At 35.1% G+C, this 27,882-nt stretch overlaps 2 protein-coding genes across 2 annotated transcripts; both read left to right on the forward strand.

Moving 5' to 3' along the window:
* Nucleotides 1-1,926: 1,926 nt before the first annotated feature.
* Nucleotides 1,927-13,974, forward strand: LOC146732666 (uncharacterized). Its single transcript, XM_085492500.1, has 7 exons — nt 1,927-2,104; nt 9,668-9,783; nt 10,284-10,359; nt 10,587-10,703; nt 11,058-11,243; nt 12,932-13,042; nt 13,351-13,974. Exons 1-7 carry the CDS (start codon nt 1,943-1,945, stop codon nt 13,543-13,545), a joined length of 963 nt encoding a protein of 320 aa, XP_085348626.1. The 5' UTR covers nt 1,927-1,942; the 3' UTR covers nt 13,546-13,974.
* Nucleotides 13,975-20,682: 6,708 nt separating this feature from the next.
* On the forward strand, nt 20,683-27,406 carry LOC102803503 (uncharacterized). The gene is made up of 7 exons (XM_085491887.1): nt 20,683-20,844; nt 22,450-22,565; nt 24,501-24,576; nt 25,245-25,364; nt 25,601-25,789; nt 26,570-26,680; nt 27,224-27,406. Exons 1-7 carry the CDS (start codon nt 20,683-20,685, stop codon nt 27,404-27,406), a joined length of 957 nt encoding a protein of 318 aa, XP_085348013.1.
* Nucleotides 27,407-27,882: the final 476 nt, after the last annotated feature.

The raw sequence follows: 27,882 nt of genomic DNA on the forward strand, positions 1-27,882 counted from the left end.
AGGATGTAGGATAAAATTGTAGTCAGTCACAAGATCAATTTTTATTTTACAAAAACTTCAAACTAGATCTGCTCAATTCCTCGTATTTTAATCATCACATGATATTTACAATCATTTGGCACAGGCCATCTATATCTGACATGCTTTCAAGTTTGAAATTATAACCGGTTAAATAAATTTCGCAGTCATTTTGTTTTTACAAGAAATAGCTGAAATCCTTCAATATATTATTTCCATAACGTTCTTGGCCAATTAAGACAAAATATGATATGAAAAATCGACATTAGAAAACATTCAAAATTTGACCCAAAAGTACATTAGAATTTGACAATTGGCCCGGGTGCTCACATAGTTAGTTTGCTTGTCATATCAGTTTGAAAAAAAATGAAAAAAAAATCTAATAATCAATTTCTTGCAAAATTCTCCACTATATGATCTAATATTTAGTTTGTTGCGTAAATCACATTTATACACTAATGTACTTTGGTTTCAATTTTGGATTGAATGCATATAAAACATACTCATAAATGCATCACCAATTGATTTTAGACCCAAAATTGATGAATGTTTTTTATTGTAGGTTGAGTGATATATGATGTAACAATATCACGAATAAAAATATGTGTCACGTGACGTTCAGAGCTATTATAGTCTGTATGTCGTATTGGATGAATATCTGAATGCGGGTGACTTCTCAAAAAAATACACTGAACCATTTGACTTAATTATGTTGCGAAGCTGCCTTAAATGAAAATGTGTTCTATTTGCTGGTTGGTTATACAGTCAGGTATGCACATATATAATTCCTAGAAATGTATTTAAAATATTATTTTAACATGAGAAAAAAGGGTGTGCCTAGTAATCATTACCATAGCAACATCGTTCCACAATCTGTCAGCAGTAAATGTGTTTTATTAATGACGTATCACTGATAGAATAATGGTACTACTTTTATAAATGTCCACCAAAACATTGCCATGGTCACGCGATGTTTGTACATTCTGGCTGTTTTCAAAGTGAGAAGCACAAACTAATTTGCAGTAGGACTAGTTAGCCAATGATAATATGTGTTTTTTTTTGTTCTATTTCCTCGCTTGGTAATCGGCAGAACGATGATCTTGAAGAATCAAGTAACACCTTATACCACGATAACATTATTTTTATTTGTAAATTATAACTATTTCACAAAAAGATCATTATGAGCTATCGATAAAATATTCTAAAATTGTAAGAAGTAAGAAGAAATCAACATGAGAGCCCTCTAATAACAAATACACGCCAGGATTACGCGTAATAAAAGTCTTGTGGCTGAGATACTTTCGGTGTTCTAGCCGCAAAGTACTCGGGGAAGCCCAATCATCAACTACACTTAAAACAACAATCTTATTTTTACACAAATATTTACAAGTTTATTTTAGCAGTAACATGTATTTTTCTCAAGGTATACATGTCTTCAAGGCGGCTATCACAGATATCGTACCATGCTGCATCATAACTTGGAAGTCAGTAGTAGACGACCAAATCATATTCCCTGTGTTCAATGAAATGGCAAGCTTTGTCATCCAATCCATGCAGCGTACACAGTGAACACTTTTCATTATTCATGAATTGTTGTGGCAATTAGTGTTTTCGCTAATGGTGACATGTGAAGTATTCCGTACAATAATGAAGTCCACGAACATGCCATGCTATTACCGCCCTAGATTTAACGGGCAGGCAGAAGCGACACCTGAATCTACGACTGCTGTTCAAATAGTCTTGAAAGTCTCTTCCTTTGATACCATCTTGGATCATTGCGACAGTTTTATTATAGCTAATCGCAATCATGTTCATCGTGTGTCGAGAGCAAATGTTTTTGAAGTGTTAAAGATATATCCTAACACAGGGTCGCCACTGGGGGCATCCTATATTCAGTTCGGACGTGGACCGACAATTATCAAATATGGCAGCCCCAACTACCCCTGTCATTGACTTCACTGCGTATGGTTTGCAGAGAGAGTCCCCGGACGAAGAATGTTTCCGGAAACTGGTAGATGAAGTACATTATGCATTGAAGACAATCGGTTTTCTTTATTTGACAAACCATGGTATTCCACAAACACTGGTGAGTATAGATCGAATGCACGCGCCATTATCAAACACATCATCCGCCATTTTAGCCGTCAGTATAAAATCTAAATAAATATGGCCAGAATGTATTCGTTACGTTTTCGATGTGTATTGATTTGCAATATAATTCATCTGGACTTTGAATGTGAAATTCGGCGACTAAATAGCACCCTGTGACGCTGGAAACCTAATCACGTCCGAATTTATGAAACTGTTGGTTGATGTTCTGTTCTGTTCTCAATTTGTTACATTACACAACATATTTTTTTAGATATTTTAGACATTTGTAGATATAACAAGAAATAATTAGAAACGGTAATATTAATGTTATTTCAACACTAAACTTTCAAAAAACAGACCGAGGTTAAACAGAAAAAAGCGAATTACTATTTAGATAACAAAGAGGAATTTTTATTGTATAAAAATAGTCCCAACCAGTCACTAAACAAAAGTAAATCTAAATAGTCTTAATGTTTATTTATAAATGTAATCTCCATTGCTTATATGTACGGTGAACCGTGAGAAACACGTAGGCGCACTAGGTACTACGGTAACATTGAAGCATAGTTGATAAATATATGTATTTCCGATCGCGTGGCTTTCCAAGGTAAGTGGCTTGCAGATATAACTGATGACGTATTACCTTGATGCAAAATAAGTGGTTTGTGATAACCGACATTAGAGGCGAGGGTGGGGTAGGTTTACATTCTAATCCCTGAGATTTGAGTATTTATGTTGCAATACCACGTACCATTCCACAATTCCCATGCCATTTGATGCCAAAACATGCCATTCCACTATGCGCAATGCCATTTAATGCAACAACATGCCATTCCACTATGCGCCATGCCATTTAATGCAACGACATGCCATTCCACTATGCGCAATGCCGAGCTTGTGAAATAGACCATCCTTCACAAATACGACACGCTTGTTTATCTTATGGATTCTGCGATAAGGACACCCAGGTTAGCCAAATTCGCCAATACATCGTCCAAGCTTTGCGCGATATTGATGCCCGTAAAATTGCCACTCGTTACGATGCCTTTCAACGCATTCACCCAGAACTGGTCGGAAAATATTCTCGACGGTATAATCGTGTGCTATTCCAACGTTATAAATCGACCCCTGAATTGTGCTTACCCTCCTGTAAAATCATGTTATCAACACGCGAAATGGATTCCCAACTTGTTGACATCATACAGCAGCATACATAGAATAAACATGTTGTTCATACTTTAGCAGTTATTCTCTATGGTACAGTGAAATGTAGGAAAATTGGGGAGTTTTCAACCTAGTTTTGCTATCATTTTCAATCATTTTTTTTAAATGTCATGTATAACCATTTTTATTTACTCAGTGTGAATACTTTACTGCGTTTAAAAATGTATACTGCATGTATTTCAACCTTCTTTTTTTAAAAATGTCATTTTTTAATTCTCATTATTACTCCTAAGAATATCATTCTTATATTACTTATAATAATATCATTCTTATATTACTCAGTGTGAATACTTAAGTGTTTGAAAAATGTATTCTATTTCAATTTATGATTAATTACTTCAAAAAACAAAACACCAAAAAAAATAAACAAAAGATATATTTAATGTAACTTATCTTACTAGTTTTGTCATCTAATATCATTCTTATATAACTCAGTGTGAATACTTAACAGCGTTTGAAAATGTATACCATTTCAATTTATGATTAATTACTTCAAAAAACAAAACACAAAAACAAATAAAAAAATATATGTAATGTAACTGATCTTACTAGTTTTTTTGTCAAAAATGTATACCCTATGTATTTCAACCATTTTTAAAATGTCATGTTTTTTAATGTTAATATTCTTCTTTTGTGTAATAAACAACGTTAGTTTTCAAAATGACGTGTATTTATTTGTGTGTGTGTGTGTGAGCGCCCTCTGTCGTTCGTTCAGAAAATTCTTTCCTGACGTCAATGGTTGTGAACGCCTGACGTCATCCCGGCGACACGATAGGTACGACCATGAGGGCGCTGTTCGTGGGATGACGTCATAACATCCCACGATGACGCAATATCGGTATGGGATGATGACGTCATCGTTATGACGTCATCCCACGAACAGCGCCCTCATAATTTATTCACATATCCCTATTGTGACGTCATATTTGGATGGGATGACGTCATCCCATCCCAATATGACGTCACCGTTATGACGTCAACCCATGAACAGCGCCCTCATGTTCGTACCTATAGTGTCGCCTAAACTACTTACGTTTCTTCCGTCCAACTTAATCAGCGGTTATTTAAAAGTATACGTTATAAACATTGAACGGAAATCTGCGGTTTTTCAGAAATTACCGTTGATTTACGTTGGACTGAATGGACGACAAACGTAGCATTTCTGGCTGACGGTTACGCGACGGATATGCCACCCTGTTACGTTCAGACGCTGGTACTCGACTCGTATAACAAATAAAACGCCCGAATGCAAGCAGTGTGCAAGATAGAACGGTAGTATATTTTCAATGGCCTATTCAAATGTCACATAACTTTGTGTGCTACACCACACCTCAAACAAAAATGCTAACAGTAACATACAACCAATATAGACTTCCGTTTAAAAACGGCAAAAAGAACAAACAGTCAAAATTAACAATACTTATCAAATCAAAGAGTTCGTTCTGTGCTGGCCTGTCACTCCGTCGTCTTCGAACTTTTGTCACAACTCTCAGGTGGTGTCAATCTTCATTCTTTCATCTCCGTCGAAGCGTACCAAGTTTCAGCTCACACGTGGACTTCTTGCAGCTTCTTCCAACACGTCACCGGAACGAAAACACAAGCCAGACCGGACAGCTAACAATGTTCAAGAGCAAACCCCATTTCCTAATAAACTGATAAACCAGTCAGTGATACTGGTAAAAATTATAGTGCTATCAGTTTACCGTCTATTTGGATTCTTCTTGCTATCAGTTTACCGTCTAGTTGCCGTCCTCTCCTCAACGTAAAACAAAAGGCTTTTTTATAGCCAAAGCAGACTCCCTAACTCAGTACAAATAATTATGCAAAATAGGGATAAATTGACAAAAGAACACAACATAAAGCGACCGAGGACAATATGACGTTTCAATAAAACCCCAACTAGAAATTACACAAATAATAAATACATAAAATAAACTCAAACGTAACACACCCACATAGTCCGACGGTTACGCTGCGGTTTTACTGCATAACCGCCATGTAACAGTTGTGTAACCGTACCGGAAACACGCGAGTTCATGCCGTGAATGGTTTAACCTTTGAAACAGATCCCTGGTAATTACATGATCACGCCAATGGATACAGCCATTAGCTGTTCGCATTGTTTACTCTGCCACTTATTTTTCAGTATAAAAAAAACATTTGGTCTGCAGATGTACTCTATGGAAGTCAGTGGTCAATGTTTTTTTATATGACTTTTTGCACAAAAAAACACACAAACAAATCATGAAAACCTTATACACATGGTGCAGACTTTACCTTTCAGCTTAACACCGGGTCAAAATAAATCACAGCGTTTCTTACCTTTAAAACAGTACTTCCTGGATAGCTGCAGTGTATGTTCACTGAGACAGTGGAGTTTTTATATATCTACTGGCTCGTATCTGAAACAGGAAGTATTTGAAGCGCTCGACTTATGAAAGGGGTCTATGAATTATTGCCTGAGGTTTCCGTTTTTTTCTATTTGCAAACGGATTAAATGTCAAGACTCCCGTGCTGTCAGCACTCAAGTCAGATTCACTGGAAATTACATGCAATAATATGAATGCATTCACATTTTCTCTTTTTTTCGCTAATGAATAACCACTATTACAGAAGATGCTCACTCCTGGACAACTGCCCACATCACACTGCAGAATTACCCAGCACACTAACCTACTTTGCACCCCAAAAGCAGTCATCACTCCAGCATACAATAGTTAAAATCCATAAACCCACCTGTAAGTGCATACAACTAACTTCCAATACGCACTCGCATACCAACAAACTGCTAGTTAGACCATGATCTGATTCATGTACACCTGTACATTAGTTGCCGAGCAACCACTCGGCACCATAAGTAGATTATGTGATATGCGTTTATTAAATTCTATTTATTTTACAGTAACATAACCTACATACACACATTACTAGTCAATATAAAAAATAACACCAAATTCGTGACAAATTTGTCGCATCACTCTTTCCTTCCAAAAAAAGTGTGTTACAGAGACACTTTTTCCTTTAGTTCTCAGCAAAATAACTTTTGCTTAGAAAGTCAGCTCTCAATGATCTGCACCCATAAATGATTCAATCCTGTATCTAAACGGCTGTAGAGCGCATTACTTCAGCATTTGTCATATTAGTATGTTATATATACACAAGTGATTTATGATCTGTTTGTAACACAAATTCATCCCCAAACAAGTATACAACGAAATTCTGCACACCCTGCATTCTGCTTCGAACAATTGAGTAGCTATAAGATGGGGAACAAAATTAATTTGCTTTTTAGGGACCCCATTGGTTCAGTATCACAAACTGTAATGCTGTTCAAGCGTCAAAAGCTAATGCAGAAATTTACAAAACCATCCTTTTTCATCATCAGAACATTTGGGGGGAAAGTATGGAGAGTTTGATAGTTCTATTATCCCCATAGCGCTCCATCTTAGACAGAGCTTCTTCACTGTATCTTTCATAGCATAGGGTTTAGATTAAGGTTCCGCTTACTGGCTCATCAGTTGCGATCCTTATCTCGTGCTCTCCAAAATTGGTCTTTCCTGGAACATTGGTCAGAACACCAGAGTATTTCCCCAATAATTCCTTCACCTCAATCTTTTGTTCCTCGTTCAAATTGTTCACTACTACATCCTGTATAGATTGAGTTGGCTGTATGGCGAGATGAACACTCCTCAAAGGTATCATTATTAGGATTACCAAAACTGGACTCAACTTCCGGTTTAACATAGAGCTTTAGCAAGTTAGCATGAAATGTCGTCGTCTTGCCAGAAAGATTAATCTTGTAATTAGTATCATTTAATCGCCACAATACTAGGATTATGTGATATGCGTTAATTCAATTATAATACTTTTATAGTACTTTAAACTATATACACAAATTAACAATAAATATGAAAAATAACACCAAAATAGTGACAAATTTGTCACAATTATACACAGATGTCAAACAATAAAATGTTGCAAGGTGACTAATTACGTTGTGGAAAGTTGTTCAACACTGCACTGCTGTTCCAGTGTATTTCTACAACTATTTTGATATGATAACTCCCGTTCTTCCACGACACATTCACGCTTTATATACATGTTCATCTACACATCCTGGGAATGAAACCTCAAAAGTCGCCCGTATTTTGTTTATTGTTATCTACAGGGCCTGCGTGACTTGTACACATAGAACGTAAATCATTGTAAAGGTTCATGAATACATAAACTGGCTTACGTGACTTCTGTACTCATTAAATGGTAGCAATATGGCAGCACAGACAATTCCCGTTTTTGACTTCTCGGCATATAATCTAAATAGAAATACACCTGATGCCGAGACATACCAGAAGCTTATTGATGACGTACATCATGGTTTCATTACCGCTGGATGTGTTTATTTCATAAATCACGGCATTCCAAAACTTGCGGTGAGTGGAAATACTTTGTAATAGGAAGGTTGATTTTGCCAGTGTATGACATTGTTTTGGCTACTGGAGTTGCAGTTCGACCCAAATGTACACACAGTACGTAGTTCATTGCAGATTAGTTCAGCTTATTTCATCCAAACGATCAGCTGAGGTAATGCCTCGGTGTCCCCTTTCTTGCCAAATCTTACAAACTCCCGTAGCCGTTGCCATGATCACATAATTACCGGCGATGTGTCTCAAATGTTAAAGTACTGTCACTGTTGAAAACAACTTGTAAATGAAGTATTTAAAAAAATCCTCTATGTAGTATATGTTTATAATGTCTACTACGAACATACAAGTTGTTATAATACAAATTTCAATGTAATAACATGACAATAGCGTATAAAAAACGTGTAATTTACTAAGCACAACTTTCGCTCAGTGACGGTGTGCTTGGGCCACATGCGGGGTCACATGTCTTTACGTTTGGGGTGAATAGCTCTAACATCAACCGACTTAGCCGACGTCGCTTACACTGTAGAAATACCAGGTTCGACCGCAAAGGAATATGCTAACTCATTCCCTTTCGAAATAATCAGAGATATTCCCATCTCACGTGATTCTAATAAACGCTCTAAAAATATGAAAGGTACATTACAAGAGATGAAAGGCCATTCTACAAATTATCAAACAAGGTTATACAAAGGTACATAAGGTTAAATATACAATATTTTATATATTAAGTGCACAGTGCGTATGGTGGCAATCTGCTTCGCTAGGATTGCCCTTAACATCGCTGTTCTGTGTGTCACTGTGCGGGTGATTTCCAGTGTATTCAAGCTGAGTCGAACGAGCTATGTCAGAGATGTCAAACGGCATCAAAGGAGTCAAAGCAAGTGTCGTAAAGCTCACGCTACAGCTTTCTAAGTCACTCAAAAGGAAATGCTCATGGTTGGTGGGAATTGTACAGCCCTTGGCACAATGAACTTGAGCATTTTAGACTTTTGTTTGCGTTCAATCAATTCTTTTTATTTTATTTTCAGACAGACGATAGTGCGTTTGTGAATTTGTAATGCACTTAGTACGAACATGCAACAATAGAAATGTTGTATCAAATTATGTTGTAAGTGTGTGTTACTGTTTTCAGTAATATAACACAAAAAGTCAAATGACAGCTAAAGGCTGTCGCCCCAGCACGGACCAGAACTACGGTATTTTAGGGCAAGTTTATTTGTATAATATTTCTCAGTTTAATTCATAATTATATAGCTAAGACATCACTGAAACAATTTATTATATCCGTAAAATACGTGCCTATCGACGACAACAAACTCCCGGAACTCCTTGTGCGATATGTGTTAGATCGGTGTAGAGAAGACGCCGGACTGCAGAGTCGATGAGCTGAGCTGAGGTTCTCTTTGTGAATGTGGCAGCCCATGTGATATTGGTGATGCAATAACAAGATTTTAAAAGTTCTTAGATCAAAAGAAAAATAAGCAATGTTGTATATCGATTGATTGAATACTTCCTGAAAGAGAGACGATTTTTAAGATATATTGCTACATTATATTACCCAGTAAAATTGTATTCGTGTTTTGGAGGTATTGATTCTGAATGTTACGTTGACCCGAACATGGATATCAATCAGCGTTGTGACTACTGTAGTTGAACAGTTTACAGGCAGATTATTTGTGTAAGGCAAATCAAAACATACATTGTATGATAGTTATGTTGACCTCGTCAATTCGTCAGAGTGTATTGTTCTCATAGTCTACTGATCATATTTGATGTATATGATACAGATAAAAAGTATATCGTCGTAAATGCCATGTCATAAACGCTCTGAACATACAGTCAAACAGTCACTTGAATCAATGTGTACTTTCACTTATATAAATTAGAAACATTCTATATCCTTCTAGATTGACAACGCATTTCAGCAGTCGGCAAATTTCTTCACTTTACCAACTGAGACGAAGGTGAAATACTCGAGACCCGATAATAGTAACCATGGTTATGTTGCAATTGGCAGTGAATGGTAAGTACCTTTATTATTGTTGGTGATATGACGTATTGGAGCACACGTTACAAAACAAACTCAGATAGGTGGGATTCGAGTTCACAATGCAATATTGTATCACAATAAACAGAACGCTTTCCTGTACCGCCTATTACCAAATCCCCGGTCTTTGTAATCGTTTACCAGAAATAGATATTTGCATTGAATACATAAGTCTTTTTCTGCGACTCTTGGAATTTAATTGTTTTTAAATATTGTATGAAGAATTCAGTGCAATCTAAGACTTTATTTTTCAAAGTATCTTCAAATGTATGATTCCATAGTGTTATTGACCTTGTGTCTTATTTGTATGATTAAACGATGTTGATGAATAATTTTAGAAATAGCCATACTAATAATTGTTTATAATAATATTACAAGTTCATATATACCCACGTGAATAACTCCCAAAATTTAATTGGAGCTCAAGACAAAAGAATGTTAAATTTAATATACATAAGCGTCTATGCTATATGCAGTCTTTCCGCTAACAGACCTGGAGACTATAAGGAATCATTCAATTATATACCTTTGAAGGGAGAGGCAAATACAAAGGTAAGAAGATAAATCTTTTATTCTGATTCATTGTGATTTCAGAAAGGAAGTTATTCGGTATCAACAAGTATTCAGTCCTGAGGAAGCAATATTTTTGATTTTTTAAGTGAATACCATTAATTTCATCAAATATATGTACAATAACTTCAATTGGCCATAATTATTGCACATATATCCTAGATTTTGGCAGATTCTAATAATTTGAACAATATTTGTATGTACTGTAGATATTCCCGAATGAAGAAGTACCAAAGTTCTCCCAAGCATTGACAACTCTGTACCAGGAATGCATACAGTTAATCAACCGCATATTAGAGGTCGTGGGGCGGGGTTTACCAATAGAGGTGAGTGTGACAAAATATTGGGTTCTTAACTATGGATTGTCATTAAAAATTGACAAGGATAACGTGTCTATAATGAATGTGTGTGTTTGGTTTCACGAAAGTAAAATCAGCCAAACAAATTAAAGAATGGGAAAAAACAATCAACAAGTTAAATACTGCTGTGTATATTACTAATTGTCCAATATATTATTTTATCTTATTTTCTATCAACGTATACTATAGTTACGTATTACACAATTGAGTGGCCCCTCAAGCATGTGAACACCCATAGTTTTGCCTGATAACGAATGTACCTTCATCTGCCAATCATTTATCTTATAGAGACCGTTCTCAAAAATTACCTTATTTTTGTAGGATCCTCTTTTGTTCGTAAAAGCTCATGAAGGGCTTAACAGTGAAGCCAATATGTCAACAATGAGTACTGTATGGTATCCGCCAATCCAAGACGATGACCTCAAAACCGATCAGATACGATGTGGTGAACATGTAGATTATGGTTCAATTACTCTGGTATTCCAAGATGACAAAGGAGGGTTACAGGTAATTTAAATGTGAAAAAAATAATCATGTTTATCACCAAACAATTGTTGTGATGTGATCAGCATTATTTGCTATTGCGTAATTCATTACCTTCGAGTCAGCCTTCGTTGTTCTGCATGGAGCACTATGTATACGTGGTCACAATACTGTCCATAGGCCTGTTTCTTTGGTTCTGATTATTATACTTTCAAGGCCTTCTAGCAGCACTTTCTTGAGGTCAAGGACTTCCGACATTAAATCATCAACTAGTTAAACACCGCTGTTTCGCCTAACACAACATTTTGTAGACAACACATCTTTTAGTGATTCTTCTTAAACAGACAGATTTGTTTATTGATCACGTGGTTCTGCGGCTAATTTTTGGATTTGACCATTTACTGGCATGTATCAGTTACTTCACTAACACAATCTACCTTGGCTATTCCGATTCGATTCTGCATATAATTTGCGTAATTGGTATTTAAGAGCAATGACTTATGTATACTAATGGCTAATATATTATCACATTATCATATATGGTCGTTTGACTTTCATTATAATCCATAATTGCAATATCTCAAGCATTGTAGCATTTTTTCCAAATGCCACAAGTATTGAAAGCATTGTACAAGAGATGTGGCTAATATAATAGATTTCTCTTCTTCTTTTTCAATACACGTAACTGTAAACTCCCAGACACTATAAAGAATGAGCTATTGCAACAAGTCTTATAATGAAGACATTGACAAAATATTTGACTAACATATATAAGATAACCATAGATCTTCGTGTGGCTTTATTATTTAGGTTCTTTTCATTAACCTCTCTGCTCATTTCTTTGTGGTGATTAGTTTTCTATTTTTATTGTGAATCTTTTTGTCATTTGGTAAACAAGGATATTTTTTACTTTTGTGTGTATATTGAGCATTAGTAACGTATGTTAATTTACAGTCAGCTTTGTATAATATATAGAGACTGCAAATTATCATATGGTCGAAATTGCTCCGATTTGGAGGGTAAATAATGAAAAAGACTCCCATATTTTGAGTATTTTTTTAGAGTTTTAGATATTTAGATACAGGCATGCTTCCCAGATTTATAGTACAGTAGAGAAGTGGGCGTGTCCCCTAGAAACCATGCCAAAGCAACCAATAATTAATCAGCATAGTTTGGTAAACATGAGTATTGATTAAAAATATATATTTCCCTGCATCTACGGAATGAATTGTTATACGAGGCGCGTATTCGGTGTTATTTGAGTTATTTTGAATTTGAATATACCAAAGTATTATTGCCGCTACATTAGCAATACTCATCACTTATGGCTCGGATTGATACAAACCTCTTTCTGACATCAAGCTAGAATCCAATATCGCGTTATTATATACACATATTAGAACTCGTGATCATGACAGCCAATAGATTTTGTGCATTTGCATGACCGTCGCAAATTAGAGCGAATTGCAAATGAACGCATCGAATGTATCTTACGTGCTACCCCTAAATGATATTCAATGTAGTGTTCGCGTGGTTTAGTATGACAGTTTCGTCAATGTTCCTCGAGTCTGCAAATGCGCATTTCGATCAGACAGATAGTCAACTGATTGCACACTTGACATGTAACTTTTCTGGAGTGTTATGCAAGAACATTTGAACAACTATGAGCATTTGTCCTAGAAATGGATTAGACTTTATTATTATTTTTCTAGATGGCGTGTGAAGATGGTAGCTTTATTGACGTCAAACCAGAAAAAGGGGGTGTTTTTGTGAATCTGGGATATTTAATGGAGAGATGGACTTCTGACACACTGAAAGCAAGGGTAAGTAACAGCATTAACGCCATTTGTGACATATTCTCATCTTTATTGATAAAGAATGGCTTAACGGTAAGTTTTGGGTTGAGTTTTCAATAAACGTCCGAGGCCGGTAGAAAATAGACTTCAAGCACGCCGCTAACTACCAATAGCGTCCAAGTGTGCAAACATTGTTGACAACAAACAACTAGTGAATGGATGATGTTGTGTAGTTGTGTAATAATATGGTTAAAATATAGATCACAGTTGTAAAGACATGTTTATCCCATCTTTGCCTCGATGCAATGATATATGTTTGTATTTTATCTTTACAGGTACACAGAGTTGTAAACCCCGAATCCAGTGAAATAAAAAAACAAGCTCGCCAGTCACTTATCTGTTTTGTTAACCCAGATAAGGCATGTATCATCAAGTGTGTGGACAGGAGCAACAAGTATCCTCCAATCACCAGCATGGATTTCCTCAACATGAAATTCGGTGAAGTCTATCAAAATTTTCAGACCGATTAAGAAGAATTCATGCAATCTATATTATACATATGTCTATAGCGGCCTCTAGCACTGGGAAATCATCGTTATTCAGAATTCTGAATGTGTTGCATATTTAAGTAGGGCTTTACCATCCATTGTAACATTTAGTGTTCCAATTTCCTTGCTCAGTATATTTGGTAAAATTTTTACTTCGATACTAAATAGACGGCTGTATTTTGGGTAGAAGCACTTGGTAAGATCGACGAAGCACAGATGGGATTCAGGAAGGGTTACTCAACGTTTGATAACATTTTTATTATGCAGTCAATTATTCAAAAGTACATTACCAGAAAATGGGGAAAATTGTATTGTTCGTTCGTCATTTGTCGTAGGCTTTTGACACTGTTTATAGACAAAGGTTGTGATATATTCTGTTAAAGGAGAGAATAAACGGGAAAATGTTTAAAATATTGTCCAGCATATATTCAAACGTGAAATCGTGTGTCCACACCCCAAATCGAAAGACCGAATATTTTGACTGTCTGTAGGCGTTCGGCAAGGCTGCATGCTAAGCCCTTTTTTATTTTCCCTTTTCATAAACTGTTCTTTGAATTGCATCAACGCAATGATCATAGCATTCATCTATCTCCGACCCTGTCGAACTTTTCTGCCTATTATTTGCAGATGATGTAACAATGTTTTCAGATACGGTGACCGGGTTGCAAAGATCTCTTAAAATATTAAATAGTTACTGTGTCAGGTGGAAAATGTTATGATATGCTTTACAGTATAGAAGAGTCATACATGGATCACTGATATAAAAAAATTGTTGTTTATTTGTAATATGAAAAATTGTTGGTACAGTCAGGAAGTTAACAATACTAGCACGTTTATGGAAACATTTACTGTTGGATTCAAATGTTACTTGCAGCATAGCTGGCTAAGTGACATATGTACGTTTGAAAAACTCGTGACTTTTCGCGAATTTAAAACAGAGCTACAGCGGGAGAAATATCTTACTTCGGTCACTATAAACTCCCACAGAAAAACCTTAGCACGTTTTCGTTGCTCTTCGTATAGCCTACGCATAGAAAATGACAGGGGAACTCTTGAGATAGACCAGCGGCTTTGTAAAGTCTGTTATACAAATCAAATAGAAATAGTATGCCCATTTTATTCTGAATTTCGTCAATTGTATCTTCCAAAATATTATTTCCACCCTCCATCTTTTCATAAATTTGTAGAATTATTAACTTTACAAGAAACAAATATAATTAAAAGTTTGGCAGCCTATGCTTATCACACATTGAAACTTAGAAGCGATATTGCTGATTTTTTGTAATTTAAGAATATTTATGTATATACTTTTATGGGCCGATGGCCTTGAACTTGTACATAAAGATCATATATATATATATATGGTGTTTAGTGTTCCAAGAACATGTTTTCTGTATTTTATTTTGCTAGAATCGAATTCACTGGTCTCACACATATATGTATACATGTTTGCCTTGAAATGTAGCCGATCTCATTGTCTAAGTGCCACACTTTAGAGTCGAGTCTTACATTGGCTGAACTATTTGTATATATGACAATAAAACAGGAATAATTCTGTTCAGCACACACAGTATGTGACAAATAGTCTTTCAAAGGTCAGAATGGCATTGGCTCTTTAGTGCACTAAATAATTAAACAACGTCTAAATAACCACTCACCTACCCATAATGTAGAAAATATGCATAATCAGGACATCCTACGTGTTGATGTGGATGTATATCTACTAATGCAAATAGTTATTAAATACATATTGTAACATGATTATCTAATTAAATCGTATATTTTATTATGTTATTGTATTATAATGGGCATATGTGAGTGCGCATTCAGATTATTTGCGCTATTGGCCATTATTTTATTTTTTGAGAATGGCCTAAAATGTTGTGTTGTTGTGTTTATTGAATCACACAACCTCATTTTCTGAACCCAAAACGTCATCTAGAAATGGCGTGTACTGAACATGACCCCCACCAAGGGCTTCGATATCGTGCACATGGTAAAGCATCTCGCAATAACATATGGGCATGTTAACTACTCAATCATAATAACTGATTAAAAACGTTCAGCTCAAAATGGCATGCATTGAATATGCATACATAGTGTCCAAAGTTTGAAGGAAGTTGGTACACCATGTTACACCCTGCTCATCATAATCGAACTTTATACTAAGACAGTTTCATAGATTAAGGTGCAGATTTGTGGGCACTCGGAGTGATTTTTTGCTTGTTCTTACCTAGACAGACTTGGCTAGATAGTGTTAAAATTGCAGAGCATTATCAATGCAGGAACATACTAAAAAATCGATTTTAAAATGTGTATGTGATTAAAAGTCCCGAAAGTTTGTTTGCGTTGCTCTTTGATTGACAAGTCACTGTTGTTGTTATCTGCAAATGAGTTACTGGCCTCAGTTATGGTGCGGCGATGTGTAGCTTCCTATCCCCGACCCTGTTTAACTTACCTCACGCGCTATCAACTAGTCTCGCAAACGACAAAAAAATAGATAAGACGTAGATGCTTCCAGCATGCAAGCGGAATAACAAAAAAACACAGTTTTAAATGATAAGTAAACTTTACCATCCTTATCTCCCAACATGTCAACAACTTCCAGTCTGGCAGCTTCCAGTGGTATACTATTTAATATTTTTTTACGCATATTTTTTTTCTCTAAAGGCAATTTAAAACTGACTTGTACATTTTTCGTTTCGCTGTAACGATCACCGTGCTGGTAGCATTGCGAATAAACACCATTGCTGTGCTGCCATCGATAACTATTTTTTCACTAACTAACTAACTAACGTCAGATGCTCGGTTAATTAAAAATACCATGGAAATTACAGAGAAATCGGCAACGAGCTGCTGTTTTTAAACACTGCGGGAAAAATCAAGCACTTTGCGATGCCATCTTGGTTACCTTAATTGGAAACCCCCTTTCTGCTAACATGTATCTGTAGCGATGTCGCCAAGTACGTTGTACGGCCATGCTCAGTGACCTCTGGTTCTAAGGCACTCTATGAATGAGGTCTTTCCAGAGGTCGTGGTTCGTTTAATTTTTACCGACTCGTCTCGTCTGTAGTTGAATGAAACCTGTCTCAATTTACAATAGTTTGCCTTCCATTTTGACTTTTTCGAACCGGCGTTTGAGCGATTGAGTAATAAAAACTGCGAATGGCCCTTGTGTAGCAAAATATTACGACCCATTTCAACCTTGCCGTCTAACTTCGCACGGTCCATTTCACCGGAGATCGTGAGAAAACTGCGTCATACAGAGTATTTTTAAAGGTTTGAGGAAAGGTAAATTTAGACTCAACCCACCCAATGTCGATCGAACATCAGCAAGCGTCGGTTGATTTTGGATTTTAGCATGTCGATGTGATGCAATAACCATTTCTGTAGACGATTAAGGTCACTGTCATAAAACGGACATTATATCCGTTCGTGTTTTCTGGTAGGAAAATTACTTAGCTCCCACAGTTGTTGCCAGTTTGTCTTGACATTGACCGGGATTGAATATACAGCACATATCGTGCTTGAAAACTTTGTTATACGAAAACAAAACATACTATATATACGCCTGGACGCCCTTTTTGTCAATAAACAACTGATAAACGTTGCGTGAAAGTTTCAATCGAAATAAACCAGAATTGTGAGAGGTATTTAGATTTGAACATCCATGGTAAACTGAAAAATACATGTGGAGATAATGGATAATTTGCATAACCATTCACTTAGTAAGGAGTTTGCTAATGCTCATAATTAAAATGGCTGTAACAGTTCCAAATTTAAACCTATTATTGTTTTGTAAAAAGTTAAATGTAGTCCATAATATGGAGATCCCGTCATTACTTTTTTCACCATATTTCCTATTTATTGTTTATGTACAGCCTTGCTAAATCTTGCAAAGCATTTAAAAAGAGAGAATGTTTGTACCTGTTTTCTATATTTTAAAATCGTCGTTTGAGTATGTTCCAATATTCACAATGCTGCAAAATTTTAACAGTCTATAGCCAAGACTATAGCAAAACAAATCACTTCCAAGTGCTTACGAACCTGAATCTATACCTTAAGTACAACCAATTTGATTTACAGTAGTTTTGTATTCAAGTAATGTTCGATAATGAAAATTTGAATACTCTAGTACAATTATTAAGCTCCTCTAAAAGCCAAATCATTAACTCGTTAGCTCTATTTATTTAACATCAAGTTAGAATAACCTAATATGCTTGCATATATAAATATTAATATCCCCATCACATTATATAGTGCTTATACTATCTATTGACACCCTCTTCATCTATATTTTTATACATATTTCGTAATATAAATTTATTTTTTGTCAACAATTATTTTGTATGATGGTAATGGGCCGAAGGCCATTAAACAACAAATAAATTATGATTATTAAATAATGTTCAATAATGAAAATCAATCGGATTGCTGGCAAACATTAGACATTTTTGTCAATGATTGGTGAGAGAATTTATATTATGTGTAATAAAATGTCTTTAAAAGCTGATATGTTTTTTTGGATCGCCAAAGGGGCCAAGTGAAGTAAAAGTTAGAATTAACTGACAGCTAGAGATATACAAATTGATAGTCTAAAACAGTTCAGTTTAATCCAGTGTCTGAATAAGCCATCTTGAACTATGTTATTCCACGAATTTGTCGAGAGTTATTTTGCAACAACGTTTAATCATAGCACGACTGTTTTTTGGGATATGTTCATTACCACAATTGCAAAATTTCATAATGAAGTTGGCAATCCTTCAACTTAGATACTAATTAAATTGAGTTGACCAAATACAAAAAAAACGGTGATTGTTCACCTAGGCATTTTCGAGCAGTGCTTAGCAGTATCCACAAAAAAACTCTCAAGCAAATGGGACATGGTAAAATGTCATGGCTGATTGTAACTACACAGATGGATGGCTCAAGGACAATTGCAACTGAAAATGCGGCAAATGTAACAGGGTGCTGCGTTTGTCCAACTATTTCATTTCAGAAACCAAATGAACTCATTTAAACTAGACGGAGCATTGTTTAAATAGAGTGCTGTTAACAACAGAATACCCAGGTATTGACAGTATAACTCTACGATCTTACTGCAATGTAGTTTCGGAGGCATTGTTTTTCCGGACAGTCTTCACAAATATGAATGTGCATAGCAAGTAAATTATCTTGTCAAATCATAGAAAATTGTGACTGCCAGACAATATGTAATTGGTTGAAATGATGGAGTTTCCCGGCTCATCATTTATTTACTAGTGACGTCTTCTTGGATCACTGTTTTCTAACATGTATTATCTTAACATATACTGTTTATTTTTACCCATGGTGTACACATAATAACAATTTACTTGCTGATCTAGCAAATCTGTTTTGCAAAACAAAAAATTGCGTCAAATCTCAAGTGTGAAAAGTAGTACCTTTGTTTCTTTGTCAAAATTGGCATACTCATAATTTGCAATTTGGCTCTCTTTTCGTTAGGAGTCCAAGCCAATGTGGCTTTGAACTGTTTTGTTAACATTCTAATTTGACCAGAAGCCATACTCCTTTTTTCTTTTTAAATATTTTTTTATGCCAGGCGACAGTTCTGGACATTGATTGCCACTGTTGTCTCTCCTGAAACTTTTTTGTATGTGCTAATTGCTCGCCATACTCCTTACCAAAACGTGATCATTGAAAAATGTCTCAGATTGATACATGTCCAATGAAGTGACATATTTTACATATGTCCAAAATATGCCTGGGACATGTGCACTCCTATTCAGATATGACTGAAACATTTCCTGTTAAAATCATTATTTTAAACCTAGTTCCTGGCTAGTTTGTTAGGAACAGGCATGCGCAGTAAATTTTCAAACCGTGCTATTCATGCAATTGTATTCAAACTAAAAAGCTAGATATGGCCATTTCTCAGACCGGTCTCAAACGCGTCCAAAAAGACTTATAATATGTGTGCACTTTGAAGCATAATTGCATGAGGTCGCACAATATCTCATGTCGGTCATGTCGGCCATGTTAAATAAATATGATGTGGTGGCATTGGCACAGTGTTCAGAAATCCTGCAACTAAACTGCCATTTATCATACAAAATTGTCAGCAACCTAAATCTGGTGTCATCTGGAGCTTGATTCAAGAAGCTGCACCTATTTATTGAACAGTTTGAGTCAATATTCAATATTCATTGAAATCACAAATACAGGCATGGAGTTATGTTGATATGCTTTTCAACATAGGAATAAACGCAAGCACATTTAAAAGTGCTTCTCGCATTGATGTTCTAATTATCACATTTACTTGATGAAGGCAGTCTACACCATATGAATATGAGTTACATTAGTTCATTTGTAATTTTATTGGGTTATGGCTTTTGTCAATTATTTGGAAAATGTTGCTGGGAATAAATGCTCAATCTTCATGCTGATGTTAGTGTGTCTTTGTTCATTGTAACCACTCAATGTATTCCTGTGCTTAAAATGAGTCTATAACATATTTATGTTTGTGATATGTTTGAAGCATCTCTTAGATTATACATAAATATTTTAATCAAACGCCAAACATGTCCCAAATCTGGCCACACCAGTCATACAAAATTATACTAGTTTCAAAATAGTAGATGATGGTGATACACATCTGAAGTATGTCTCATTCACACATTTGTTTAAAAATGATGTTTGGGCAATCGATCTGATATTGAGTACGTACGATAAAATTGTAGTGATCAGTCACAAGATCATTTTTTTCATTATTCATGAAGTGTTGGGGGCAATTAGTGTTTTCGCAAATAGTGACTTGTGAAGCATTCCGTACATTACTGATATAATTATGTAATCCACGAACATGCCATGTTATTTTCGCCCTGGATTGAATGGACGGGCAGAGGCGACACCTGGAACCTACGACTGCTGTTCAAATGGCCTTGAAAGTATCTTCATTTGATACAATATTGGAGTTTGATTATTGCGACAGTTTAATCATAAATGCTATATGCAATAATGTATATTTTATCGTGTGTCGAAAGCAAATGTTTTTGAAGTGTTACAAATATATCCTAACACAGGATCGCCACTGGGGGGCATCATTTATTCAGTGTGGACGTGGACAGACAGTTACCACACATGGCAGCCCGAATAATCCCTGTCATCGACTTCACTGCGTATGGTTTGCTGAGAGAGTCTCCGGAAGAGGAGTTTTTCCAGAAACTTATAGATGACGTACATAATGCATTCAAGACAATCGGTTTTCTTTATTTGACCAACCATGGTATTCCACAAACACTGGTGAGTATAGATCGAATGCACGCGCCATTATCAAACACATCATCCGCTATTTTAGCCTTCAGTATAAAATCGTAATAAATACGGCTAGAATGTATTCGTTACGTTTTCGATGTGTATTGATTTGCAATATAATTCATCTGGAATGTTAAAGTGAAATTCGGTGACTAGGTAGCACCCTGAAACGCTGGAAACCTAATCACGTCCGAATTTATGAAACTGTTCGTTGATGTGCTGCTATTTGCAAGGAGGATATATTGCGAATTACACATATCACTTAACACTTTTGAATACCATCCTCGTTCCAATTAAGTAAATGTTATTTTCTCTTCATTATTTTATTAGATATTAAATTTGTTACATTACACAAAGTAATATTTTAAGACATTTATAGATATTACAAGAAATAAATAATAAATGGCAATATTAATGTTATATCAACACTGAAATTTTAAAAAATAGATCGAGGTCAAACAAAAAATAGCGAATTAGTATTTAGATAACAAAGTAGCATTTTCATTGTTTAAAAATAGTTCAAACCAGTCACTACATAAATGTAAATCTAAATAGCAATAACGTTTATTTATAAATGTTATCATTATTGTTTGTATGTACGGCGAACCCGTGAGAAATAATCGGCACATTGGGAATTTCAACATTATTGGCAAAAGCTCGCATGCTTTGGGTGAATACTATACCATATTAGAAGCATAGTTGGTAAATATATTGTATGTATTTCTGGTCGCACGGCTTTTCAAGGTCAGTGGCTTGCAATTATAACGTATTGCCTTGATGCCAAATAAGTGGTTTGTGAAAACTGACATTAGAGGCGAGGGTTTGATAGTTTGATATTCAAATCCATGAGATTTGAGTATTTATGTTGCAATTTCACAATACCACATGCCATTCCACTACGTGCCATGTCATTTGATGCAACGACATCCATTCCAATATGTGCCATACAATTTGATGCAAGAACATGCAATTCCACCATGCGCCATGTCATTTGATGCAATGACATGCCATTCCACAATGCGCAATGCCATTTTATGCAACGACATGCCATTCCACCAAGCGCCATGTCATTTGATGCAATGACATGCCATTCTACAATGTGCAATGCCATTTTATGCAACAACATGCCATTCTACCATACACTATGTCATTTGATGCAAAAACATGCCATTCCACAATGCGGAATGCCATTTTATGTAACGACATGCCATTCCACTATGCGCCATGCCTTTTGATGCAATGATATTCCAATCCACTATGCGCAATGCCATTTTATGTAACGACATGCCATTCCACAATGCGCCATGCTTTTTGATGCAATGACATGCCATTCTACTATCCGCAATGCAATTTTATGTAAACACATGCCATTCCACTATGTGCCATGTTATTTGATGAAACTACATGTCATTTCACTTTGTGCCATGTTATTTGATGCAACGACATGCCATTTTACTGTGCGCCATGCATCTTTTCCTTCCAAGGATCCACCATGTTATTTATTTATTTATTTATTTATTTATTTATTTATTTATTTATTTATTTATTTATTTATTTATTTATTTATTTATTTATTTATTTATTTTGATGCAGATTGATAATGCATTCAAGCATTCATCTATGTTCTTTTCCTTGCCATCTGAAACAAAGAATAAATATCGGAAAATGAAGAATAGCCACCACGGCTACATCGAAAATGGCGGCGAAGCGTAAGTAGTTCCACTGCTTAACATTGAATCATTTTGTGTTAGTTATATTTTAGTTTAAAACAATTCTTTACTAACCCTAACTCCCATCTTGCTATATTGAAGACGGACTAAGCGGGCGCATACTTAGAACAAGTCTGAAACAAACAATCTCATTCACTATACACAATCAAAACCGATGGAATAACTCTTAAAATGATCATATTCAACTCCTTAAATGATCTGCAATGGTATGTCGAGTATATTTCATTTTATGTATGCTACTAGCATCTAAATATTTGGAGGTTATAAATTTAATTTTATTTTATTTTATTTTATTTTATTTTATTTTATTTTATTTTATTTTATTTTATTTTATTTTATTTTATTTTATTTTAATCTATTGTTTATTTGATCTGACCCAATGAAAATATAAATCCCGTTCAAATCTCGTATAAGCTACAGCCAATCATAGCTAACATTTTAAATTGGCCGACGGCGTACTCATTGGAGAAAATATTTAACAAACAATTCCAATGTACAAGAAAAAAGATCATGTTGCGTCGCATGGGTTTCATTTTGAAGACAATCATCTCATCTCAATCAAAGGTTGGCCGGGGAAAATGCCCGGAAAAGATGGTTAAATGCTGTTTTTCATTTGCCTTTGAAGGCTAAAAAATCATGTTCTGTCATGTACTGCGACAGACAATTTATTTAATTTTTCCTTTTACTCACTCGCACCTTAAACTGTTAAAGTGAGAAGCCTATACTTTTCGCAGTGTAGCAAGACTGCATGTTCTCATCGGTGTTAGTGTTTATTAGTTTGTCTCATCCGTTTTCCCGCAAATTTGTGTTGCCCTCATAAATTATCTGTGGGAATTTGAATTCTCGTCATTGAACTATTATATTCCAAAATTTTCATTTCCAACAAATATGTACACTTCCTGATGCATCTTCGCCAGCCAAGGTTCGTTTATTCAGTCATCTCTTCGACTTTACACCAAACACTGAGCATAATTATCTAGATGGAAACAAAAAAATAAATAAATCATAATGATAGAATACTCTAGGCAGCTATAGTAAGCAATGCAAACTGATTTTAAACTGTATAACGGTGTATACGCAGAATATTGGAGAATATATTTCCTGATCAATTTAGATGTGTGCGAAATAAAAACTATTTTATTCTAGTCCAAATCAGCTCAATTACTTTAATATTCGTTGTTGTACAAAATATTGATACATTTTAATAAATATTTACAGCTACGGCTTCAATACCGTAGACGAGTTTGGCAAGACAGTCACCAAAACAGTCACCCGTCTCTAGGGCAAGTGACTGGAAAAAGATACCGGTGTTCGGTGGAACCGGTGGAAAAAAATCGTCACTCCTGGAATAACTACGCAAAATAACAACCTAAACTGGAACCATTTAAGCCACAATATTAACATAAAAATCATAGATGATTTTCGTTGCATTTGACAACTTATCGAAAAGCCGTTATTTCCCCGATCGTTTTCATCGCTAAAGTCGGTATAATCGCCATTTTATTTGAGTGTGTTTGTGACCTGATTCTGGTGACGTCATCAGGTGCGCTACAGAAGGAGGTCTGTGATTCGTTGACTAAACCAGTCATAGGAGGTCTCGTTGCAATCTCGGTACATATGCATTGGTTCAGATGTTAAATATACCTAATCACAAATACGTAATTAAAAAATATTAAAATAAAATATAAAATAAAATACACGCCGTAAATACATCCGATTGTATCAGAAAGTGGCTCATTCCACGTTTAATATTTAAACATTGTACTGTATTTCACGTTTATAAAAATATTTAGGATTTCGTCTTTTGCCTTTTTCAAATTTGACATATTTTAAAGCACTCTCGATTGCCTGTTTAGAGAATCTGTCTGTCGTAGTTGTTACAATTGAACAATAAACATTTGATTTAATTTTCAGAACAAACCCGAGTAGACCTGGGGATTACAAGGAATGTTATAACTACGTGCCTATGTTTTGTATTGGTAATTCCAAGGTGAGTTTATATATATATGTCAGGAGTAACGGGAGGTGTGATAATATGATATTTATATAAATGTGTTTGTCGAATCAGAGATTAGGTAACTGTATTAATTATTTGTATTTAACATTTAACAGACCAAAAACGGCACCAGACACATTAAGGGTATAATTACTACTAATAAGCGACAATGATGTAATATTTCTAAGATTACTGATTGGTCTGAAAATTCAAACATAATTTCTCGTCATGCTTTGTTTAAATTGAGTATTGTTACAGTGTAAGGCCTGTTTATTGCAATTGAAAGTGCCACCCGCAGAACTCACACTGGACAGGGGGTTCTTTCACTGCGAGTATGGGGTAGACAAGACAATAGCAATGGAAATGAAATACACATAACAACGTTATTACAAAATACCTTTGCTTTCGACACTATCCGAGTAATTTTTTTAAATGAAAATAACATACATTTATTGATTAATAATATATAATTTACAGTGATATGTATTTCATTCGTTTTAACTTTTGTTAAAAATTTGTTTGAATCCAGTACAAATGCACAAATATAAAAGTGATACAGATTGAAGTTCAACATGAGAGATATGCAACATTCTTTTGTCTCCCAAATGTCAGTTCAACAAAATACAATGTGGGGATTGTTGAAATGACTTGTCTATTTGTAGATGATGCCGACAGACAATTCGGATCTTAAGTTCACAGAATCCATTCTAAATTTATTTGATGTATGCATGGAATTATCCAATCGGCTGTTTGAGGTCATGGCGAGGGGTCTACAACTGGAGGTAAGTTTATCCAAGGGAAAGAACAAAACTATGTGGTAATATCGATGAAATCGACAGATGCGTCAGTTCTTTGGCCAACACTCATGCATAATATATAATACTGCTGTACTAAGAACAATTTCTATTAACCTATCACTATCAATTCTATATTATCATATAATTAATTGCAGCTTTATTGAGTTATTAATGATTTATTTTTAGAGTGATCACATTTTTGCGTTATTTCATTTTCACAGGATCCATTACTATTTGTAAACGCTCATCAAGGCATCAAAGGACCAGACAATACTACAACACTGAGAACTCTCTACTACCCACCAATATCACAGGATATTGAATTGAAACCCAATCAGATACGATGTGGAGAGCATTCAGATTATGGATCAATGACATTACTATTCCAAGATGACATTGGAGGACTAGAGGTAGGTTATTTTCAACAGTTTGTTGGAGTCTGATCAAAAACTTTTCTCAAAAAACAGCTTTACATCATATCATGACGATAGAATCAGTCAATTTAGAAATATCATGTATGTTATCGGGAAGCATTTTGACACGATTTTACTGCAAAGACGATTTGTACACAAACCTATAATTTACATGACATTGTAGGATTATTTAGGCTCAACAACTTGCATGTCTGATATTAGAAACAACAATTTCAAAACAAATTGTTTCCTAATTGTGTTTCTAAGTGGCAACCTCGCAATGCTTATGCATTGTGGCACATCCCTGGCAATCACGTGATCGCGCCAACGACTCCGTTCATTGGTCTGTCACATGTCTCATCTGTCTCGCCTGAAGGTTTGTTTGGAAGTATGTAAGATTTGGTACTAGACGTGAACAGTCAGGCATCATCGATATCGTTGATGACTGGTTTTACCCATAAAGCTGAACTATCCGTTTGAGGAAATGCCTATTTTTCGGGGGTTGAATATACATCTCTCCAACGTAAGAATAGAGTTATTTTGTATGGAATCTGTGGCAATCAAAACTCGTATTCGTATATGAATACTTTATATAAGTGTCGTATTTAACTGAATACGATGTTGTTGTTTTTTTTATAATTGAATATATCACTGACACTCTGCTGTCCTTATATTTATAGACCACGGCGTAGTCAGTCAAAACATTTCTGTGAATACAAAAAAAAACATCAATATATAAATACAACAGACTGGTTTTAAAATGTTTATATTTCACAGATACAATGTCTGGATGGTAGTTTTATTGACGCCACGCCCATAGATGGAAGTATTATTGTCAACATAGGAGATTTAATGCAGCGATGGACTTCTGATAAACTCGTTTCCGCAGTGAGTGACATCGCCTATTTATAATATATATGGTTTGCCTGTGTTTAAATATAACTGTTACATAGATTATTGCGGGTTCTACATGTGAAACAGGACGTATAGCATGAGGTCTAGATATCATTGTCTTGTTGATATAGTGAATATATTTTATCAAATGTTTGTTTTAAAATATTTTACTTTTCAATTGTTTTTGTTCTTGGACAGGCTAACTTTCTAAATGAATGACTGAAAATGTATGTTGTTAAAGCATGTTGTTATTCCTTCATTTGAGTATTAAGGCGAGAGGATCGACACCTGCGCACGCACGGAAATTGAGTCCCAAGCGATGATAACAGCACACGCTAAAAACGCAAAGGCTCATGGATATTCGCTTGTTTTTAAACATTGACACGCTATGGCCATCTGACGCATGCGCGGGTGACTCGCCCGCTTTAACTCTACGAAACGCCAGAATTGAGATCATGTTTTTTTTTTTCATATGTAATACACTTACGATAATGCTGTTACGTCATGGAGTTAATTGTATTTTATGTTTGTTTACAGGTACATAAAGTTGGAATACCAAAAAGCATCAAAAAAAGAGAATCCAGTCGTCAATCGATAGCATTTTTCAACGTTCCTGATAATTTTTCTGTTGTCATGTGTGTGGATGGTAGTGATAAATACCCACCAATACGCCCTGACGATTACCTTAAACACAAATTTTACGAAACTTTTAAGATATAATCTTAAATATACAATTGCTAAATTTATGATTTGTGAATGTTTCCCATACCAGACTTTTGCATATGCATGTAAACATCGTATTCTTCTTCGACGTCACAAAATACATTACGAAACATCTTATGATTTAGTCTTAGAAATGTAGTCCAAGTTCACAATACTAGCTGGTAGTATACAAACTATATAAATTCGTAAAATGTGTTTCTAGATACAGTTGATAATTCTTTGTCTTAATCTTGTTGATTATTCTTTGTTTTGATCTTGTTGATTATTCTTTATCTTGATCATTTATCAATTTTTTTGACTGTGAAACTATGTGCCTTGTCAAATACACCATACTAATTATCAATAATATATCTGATAATACATTCTGTTTTCAAAATGACATCCTAAACTTTATGAACGTATATTTAAAACATATATTGAAATAAAATTGCTATTCTTATTAACCACGCTTTTTGGTGACGAGACGCTACTTT

This window comes from Saccoglossus kowalevskii, chromosome 17 (assembly GCF_978046115.1).
Source record: "Saccoglossus kowalevskii chromosome 17, keSacKowa6.1, whole genome shotgun sequence".
Taxonomy (NCBI): Eukaryota; Metazoa; Hemichordata; class Enteropneusta; family Harrimaniidae; genus Saccoglossus; species Saccoglossus kowalevskii.